The 8,160-nt window shown below is 32.3% G+C and overlaps 2 protein-coding genes across 2 annotated transcripts in view; one reads left to right on the top strand and one right to left on the bottom strand.

Moving 5' to 3' along the window:
• Positions 1–1,343: 1,343 nt before the first annotated feature.
• LOTGIDRAFT_157181 (hypothetical protein) lies at positions 1,344–2,311 on the top strand (the record flags this gene model as incomplete). The annotated part of the gene is made up of 2 exons (XM_009048951.1): positions 1,344–2,207; positions 2,270–2,311. The coding sequence occupies 2 exons, from the start codon at positions 1,344–1,346 to the stop codon at positions 2,309–2,311; spliced, it is 906 nt and encodes a 301-aa protein (XP_009047199.1).
• Positions 2,312–4,515: 2,204 nt separating this feature from the next.
• LOTGIDRAFT_157182 (hypothetical protein) overlaps positions 4,516–8,160 on the bottom strand; it is a gene marked incomplete at both ends in the record, with an annotated part of 5,067 nt that continues 1,422 nt past the window's right edge. The window contains 3 exons of the mRNA XM_009048952.1: positions 4,516–4,590; positions 5,322–5,401; positions 6,167–6,265. Of these exons, the coding sequence (XP_009047200.1) occupies positions 4,516–4,590; positions 5,322–5,401; positions 6,167–6,265 (254 nt within the window). The remainder of the gene's footprint in view (positions 4,591–5,321; positions 5,402–6,166; positions 6,266–8,160) is intronic.

Below are 8,160 nucleotides of genomic sequence, written 5' to 3' on the forward strand. Positions count from 1 at the left end.
CGCTGGAAGCGAACGTTAACTTGTCATCTACCTACCTACCTCCATGCTACGCTCTCATTCAGACGAAAATGAGTTTCTCCAAGCAGATCGACTTTTCTGACAAAGAAAGTAAATAATCTCCAATATTGAAGTTGGAGAAATAATTTAATTGGGGAGAAAAATATAAGACTGTGAATAAATTAAGGTTTAATACAAGATCCCTCAAGAGGATTCCTTGAATAACACAGTTGGAGAATATTTCTACTATTGAAGTTGGAGAAAATCCCAACGATCAAAGTTGGAGAATATCTCCAAAATATCAAAGTTGGAGAATATCTCCAATATATCACAGTTGGAGAATATCTCCAATATATCAAAGTTGGAGAATATCTCCAATATATCAAAGTTGGAGAATATCCCCAAGATCAAGTTGGAGAAGTACTTTTGGTTGGAGAAAATCTCCAATCTAAAATTTGGAGAAAGATTAAAATTAGAGAAACCTTAAGCTTAAAGTTGGAGAAATTAACATTCTCCAAGATCAAATAAAGAGCCCATAATTAAATACCAACAGTGGGTTTGAGAAATATTATAACTTTTTATGAAACAATAATAATATAAAATAAGTAACGTAAAGACACAAAACTCTTATATATCCTAAATTAAGATTAAGATAATAAAATTTAAGTATATATAATAACAAATTAATATAATTAATAATTTAATTCCAGAAGTGTAAATTAGAATAAACTAAATATAGATATTAAGAGAAGCTAAGAAGATACGTGTTTGATATGTTTTATTGTAGTGTTTACAAATAAAAGTATTGTTGTTTATTTGCGTGGTTGGATATTTCTCCAATTTCGTAGCATTTTAGGTTTGATGTTGGGCGGGTCCTTATATTTATAAATTGATAACAAAATTCCCTTCATCCTGACAGATTTTTGGGATTTGTTACATTGGTGTCAGAAGTGGGATAAAAAAAATCCAGTAATAAAAGATAACAATTTTAAACTTATCAATAAATAATAACAATAATTAAATAATAATAAAATTAATATTAAATTTAAACATTGAACAATAACAAAAATCCAGTCCTCAATTACTTTTAATAATTAAAAATTTATAAAATATAAATAACGTGTATATTTAAATATTTACTTAAAATAATAATTAATTACTTACCATTGTTATTGTAGGACGTTACCTAACACTGGCGTTTATGTAATGATGATTCAGCAAAATACGTGAAACTGGAACATGTGGAGAGGCACTTAACATCTGCTCAGTCTGGATTTGGATTCAGATGTTCCGTATGTCGCCAAGTATGCACCCGTGGGAACACAAGACACTGTCAAGATGCCAGCATGGATCCGATCATGAGGTCCAACCACAAATTTGGACCAGAGGAGAAGCAAATCTATGAGGAATTTCAAAAGAATAGGAGGAACTTCATCATCAAATTTAACAAAGGCAAAGAGGTGGTAATTCGCTCCTTCAAACAGGAGAATCCTAAAAGGAAAAGTCATGATAATCTTTTTGATCCTCCAAAAAGAATAAAACCAAACGTACCAAAATATATACCAACACCAATAGAAAAATTACCAAGACATCCATCATTCCCTCCACCCCTCATTGAGTTTAACGCACCTGATGACAAAGAAAAAGAGAGGTCCTGGCTGCCAAAAGTGAACACATCTTCGAATGTAAAATCCATAGATCCAATTGACCAATTAGGATCATGTTCCTCTACATCATCATCGATATCATCATCATCTTCTTCTAGTTCCAAAACCAAAACATACACACCAGAGAGTATAAAACCCAAACTTAATCAAATTTCAGAAACCAAGACAAAGACACCAGATAGTATAAAACCTAAACTTAATCAAATTTCAGAAAACAATCATAATTGGATCATATTAAATGTTGGGGGGAAAATGTTCGGTACCTCAAAAGATACCGTATCAAAAGACAATGGAGGACTGTTAGCAAAATTAGTCCATCCGGAGTCAGGGGTCAAACCAATATTGGCAAAGAATTGTTCCACACCTATATACAGAATAGATCGGGACCCAAAACATTTCGATCAAATATTGAACTATCTCAGAAATGTTGGTGAAACACCTATATCCCGACTCATTCCACTTAATTATTCTGCACTGGAGGAATTCTTGTTGGAAGCAAAATATTACGAGTTGTCTGGCTTGGTCACAATCATCCAATCCAGAGTAAGTGAAATGTAATGTTAATTTTGATGCTAGTTATTGTTATTGTTATTATTATTCCGCAGCCACTAGCACTGGACGTTGTTAATTCTACATTAATATTATAGCCAACAGATATAAATATCTGAAAAAAGAAATATTCTATAATAAATAATAATATAAATTTTAAAAATAAAAGTTAAAATTATATACATTCGGGACGAATGTTTTAAGAAAAGGGGGGCAATGTAACGATTTTGCCTCTATGTACTAAGCCGATATGAAAATGGCGCCCTCATTTGTAATTTGCCACCAATCTAAAATGAAGATTATCATAGTTAAATCTTGAATGACATTTATGGATTCCCACACCACATGAACTAAACATGTTTCGTATGCATGTTTACATAAAGTTAGATCAGAAATGATCATTAATTTAATAGACTTCATCTTTTCTAGTGCATTCGTGAAAACCACCCATACCGCCATTTTGGTCGCTATGTTTACATAATGACGTCATAGCGAAAGTGGAAGTTCGATTTCTGTGCCGTTCTGTCTTCTTTTTATCTGTTTCTAATTCACAGAAAGTTAATCCCAAAAGTCCTATACACAGACCCACACTAAATAATGTTATCTATTCTAATTTCAATAAAAGAAAAGATTGGGATTGACCATCGGATTTACCCATGTCCTTGTAAAAGCCATTAAATCCGCTGAAATAACAACAACAACACGAACGCGCAATGTTTACCGTGACGTCCGCACTGACGTTATAAATAAAGGGCGCGTAATCCATGCTACGCTACGTAGAATACTCCTATTCGGAGTTCTGCAGTATCGTATCTTCTAGGATCAACCAGAAATGGTCTGACATGTTACGGAACCTCGACACCGCAAGATACCAGATTGATCCGAAGATACCAAACCAAACCAAACCAAACCATCCATGTGTAGCCATCTGCAAAGTGGCAACCAGACTCCGGACCAACAACGTACTACGAGACCATCAGTTCAACGCCATTAAATGTCGCTGCGGCCACGTTGCCACAAGGTCGCATGTCCTCATTCAATGCACTGAACTGAAACCCGCTCGTAAGCCACTGCTAGAGTACCTGGTAACCAACGGCATACCACTCACCATACAGAATGTTTTGGCTCCAACCACGGACCACTGGTATACGATAATGGAACTAGTCTTCCATTTTATAACCAAATCTGCCTTGAACAGATAGGCTAAGTTTTTAAACTCAAAGTTTCTTAACACTTTTTACTTTTTAATTATATCCAATCAATTTAACAAGTTTCATTGCAGAAACATTAGAGAACATCTCTCCCCCTTTTGTGAAAGCTTTCATCGCCATGTCATTCGACCCGACCAGATCTAACGAAGAATCAACCTCCAAACCAACAACACCGAATCATCCAATTTGATCCAATCCAACTACCAACTACCACGACTACCAACAACTACCTAGTTTGCGATATCAGCATCCGCTGGAAGCGAACATTAACTTGTCATCTACCTACCTACCTACGCTCTCATTCAGACGAAAATGAGTTTCTCCAAGCAGATCGACTTTTCTGACAAAGTAAGTAAATAATCTCCAATATTGAAGTTGGAGAAATAATTTAATTGGGGAGAAAAATATAAGACTGTGAATAAATTAAGGTTTAATACAAGATCCTTCAAGAGGATTCCTTAAATAACACAGTTGGAATCTGTGAAGTGGAAGAAACTCTCCAAAATATCAAAGTTGGGGAATATCTCCAATATATCAAAGTTGGAGAATATCTCCAAAATATCAAAGTTGGAGAATACCCCCAAGATCAAGTTGGAGAAATACTTTTGGTTGGAGAAAATCTACAATCTAAAATTTGGAGAAAGATTAAAATTAGAGAAACCTTAAGCTTAAAGTTGGAGAAATTAACATTCTCCAAGATCAAATAAAGAGCCCATAATTAAATACCAACATTGGGTTGGAGAAATATTATAACTTTTTATGAAACAATAATAATATAAAATAAGTAACGTAAAGATACAAAACTCTTATAAATCCTAAATTAAGATTAAGATAATTCAATTTAAGTATATATAATACAGTAACAAATTAATATAATTAATAATTTAATTCCAGAAGTGTAAATTAGAATAAACTAAATATAGATATTAAGAGAAGCTGAGAAGATACGTGTTTGATTTGTTTTATTGTAGTATTTACAAATAAAAGTATTGTTGTTTATTTGCGTGTTTTGATATCTCTCCAATTTCGTAGCATGTTAGGTTTGATGTTGGGCGGGTCCTTATATTTATAAATTGATAACAAAATTCCCTTCATCCTGACAGATTTTTGGGATTTGTTACATTGGTGTCAGAATTGGGATTTCCAACATTCTTACCTTGGCTACACTGGAGAGAATCATAACCACAAATACAAAGTTAAGAAAATAAAATAATTCTAATTAAAATAGCATAAATATGGCTAGTTATGATCCTGACATATCTTTTAAAGAGCCTAGTCTGGTGATAAATGAAGAACAAGATAACAATGATAACATTAAATTCAATTCTAAAGATGAATTAATTTTGAATAAGATAACTGAGAAATTAAATATGTTTAAACATGATTTTGATAAAATTAAATAATGAAATTACAGAGTTGCATAAAATGATAAATAAAACTTTAAATGCTGGGAACTCTTCTAATACCAATTCTTCTTCTAATTTAACCCTCAGTGATAACGATAACATTACAAATTCTGCAATAGATCAAAATGAAAATTACCATTATTCCCAAATACATAGTAGACGTCATAGAGTTACAATTAAACCTCAGCAATACAATGGAGAGGAAGATTTTGACGAATATATTACTCAATTTAATATCATTGCTGATCTAAATAATTGGACCAATAATGAAAAAGCATTATATTTGGCAAGCTCCTTATCAGGAAATGCAAGAATAATTTTAATGGAGATGAGCCTAACTGACAGACAAAATTTTGAGAATTTAGTTAAAACTTTAAATTTTAGATTTGGTTCAATTTCAAGGTCTGAAATGTTCAGAGCTAAATTGCAAAGTAAAGTTATAGGGAAATCCGAGTCACTTTCGGATTCGCAATGTCTATCAGAAAACTTACCAGGCAATCATATCCAACAGCCAATACTTCTTTAACAAACATATTAGCAATAGATAATTTTATTGATGCCGTCCCTGATGCTGAAATAAGATTAAGAATAAGGGAATTAAGACCACAAACAATAAATGAGGCAGAAATTTTAGCAGTGAAACCAGAAGCTCACAGGCTTGCAGATAGACAAAGAGTACGACATGTCCATGCCATAGAGTGTAATGAAACAAAAGTGGCAGTAAATGCTGCAGTTTCAGAATCCACTAAAAAGGATCAAATTGATATTAAGAATTTAAATAGTTCCATAAGTTCCCTAGAGAAGACAACAAGTCACTTAATACAGACCTTAAAAGGAGATTGAAAAGGAAATGACCATTCCAGATCAAATTGGAACTGGAATACAAACAAAGCCGCAAATAGAAATAATAACGATCATTATAAAATATATAACTATAATAATAATCAAATCAATATGGCAATTTCAGAAGAAATTCTGAAAATAATCATAATAAAAGAATGGAATCTCAAGATGTTAATCATCATAATTTAGGTTCTGAAAGACATTTGCAATCCACTTCTCATAATTTTGTAAATACTCAAGAAAATACTAATAATTCGGGTAATTGCTGATTTCGAGGGTCAGAATTCAGCAAGCTTTATAGACAGACCCAAAATTATAGCAATTAGTAACATAGGTAATAATAATCGTGGCTTGTTCACAAATGGGAAAATTAATGAGACAAATGTTGAATTTTTATTAGACACTGGTGTTTCAGTATCTATAATAAGTATGCCCTTGTTTAAAACTTTACAACAGGATAACAAATTCCAAATGGAACCCAATGATAACTTACATTTAGTAACTGCAACAGGTGAGAAACGTCCATTTGTTGGTAGTTGTACTGTTAATATAACGGTTGGATTATTTAATTTTAAACACCAGTTCTTAATAGCTGAAATAACACAAAGAATAATATAAGGGATGGACTTTTTAAGTAAAAATTCAATCAATTTATTTTAGTAAATAAATGTATGAGCATTAAAGGAGAAAAAGTACCAATCTATTCTTTCGAAGAGGGACAGAATAAAGAGAGCACTCTCTGAGACCATTATATTAGGAAACGTAATAGATCTCATTCCAAATACAAATACAGTATATGTTGAACCAAGTGACAAATTCACAGAAAAGTATGAAGCATTGGTGGCTAAAACATTAGTTAATCCTAGTAAGGGAATAATTCCATTTAGAATTTTAAACGTTAATGATACTTTACAAGAATTCTGTGGTCGCCAACATTGAGACTGTTCATGACGAGGAATTAATAGAAGGTCATGTAGATGCTGTGCATGTTAACGAAGTGCACATGCAAAAACATTGTAAGGATTTCCTTCCAGACCATTTAGAACTTTTATATAAGGAGGCATCCTCAGATTTGTCAGCACATGAACAAAATGAACTAAAAAATCTACTTATCAATTTTCAAGATGTTTACAATAACAATGGTAAGTAATCAATTATTATTTTAAGTAAATATTTAAATGTACACGTTATTTATATTTTATTAATTTTTAATTATTAAAAGTAATTGAGGACTGGATTTTTGTTATTGTTCAATGTTTAAATTTAATATTAATTTTATTATTATTAAATTATTGTTATTATTTATTGATAAGTTTAAAATTGTTATCTTTTATTACTGGATTTTTTTATCTCCAGTGTAAGGCTTAAGTTTATTGTGATGAATTACTTTTGGCTTTATTTAGAAATTTGGATTAAGGGTCTTGATATTGGGTTTTCTTCTGTTCTTATTCTGATCTGAAATTAGAAAAAATAACTCGCCTGATGGGCGAGAAGTATAGTATCTGTTATGTACTGATTGTTTTTAGTTTACTATGAACAATATTATCATTTAAGTTCTTATTTTTTGAATATGCAACTATCATTTTCTGCTTATAGACATGGAGGAATTTCTCTTGAAGGCTCTTATAGTGGGCATGAACTATCTTGCTTGCTCGATTGCTGGTTGTATTAAACGGGACAACAAAGGGTGCTATGCCTACATTATGATGAATATTTAGTCCTATAGGTCTTGCTGTATTCAATGTCTCAATCCAATGGACTTCCCTAGATTGACGGAATTTGGTAGTTTCATCTTCGGGCAAGTCAATTTCTATACGCTCAATTGGGATTAGGGCGAGATCGTCTATTGAATGGTCGTCGAGGTTGAAATGATTAGAAACAGGCTTGTTCAATTTGATGTCTGACCTATGAGCATTAAAGCGAGTTCGTAAATTATTCTTAGTTTCTCCTATATATTGTTTGGGGCATTTCTTGCATGAAATTAAATATATTACATTCGAATGTTCACATGTTAGATGTTCCTGGATCGGGTACCTTTTATTCGTAGAGTTGCTTACAAAATAATGAGTTTCTGATATAAAGGGACATGTTTTGCATCTACTGGACAAACATGGAGCACTTCTTAAACCTGGAGGTACTTCGGCATAAAGTCTGTTTTTAGCTGCTATCTGTGCTAAGGTGGAATTATTAATGTTTCGTAAAAATCGTTTAGAGTACCCACACTCTTTCAGTTTTGAGAAAACAATCGTACAGGCTTGGTTGAAATCAGAAGATCTTGTACAAATTCGATGAAATCGTAAATAATTAATTATACCAGAAAAGGTATGTTTTGGGTGAAAGGAGCTCTTGTGCAAGAGTTGATGAGTATCAGTTTCTTTGAAATACACTTTAATATCCAGTTTATTTGTTTCTGCTATGGAATCTCCCTTAAAGACTGTGGTATCGAGAAAGTCTATGCTTTTGTCACTCACGTTTGCAGTTAGTTTG

This window comes from Lottia gigantea (genome assembly GCF_000327385.1).
Source record: "Lottia gigantea unplaced genomic scaffold LOTGIsca_13, whole genome shotgun sequence".
Lineage (NCBI taxonomy): Eukaryota > Metazoa > Mollusca > Gastropoda > Lottiidae > Lottia > Lottia gigantea.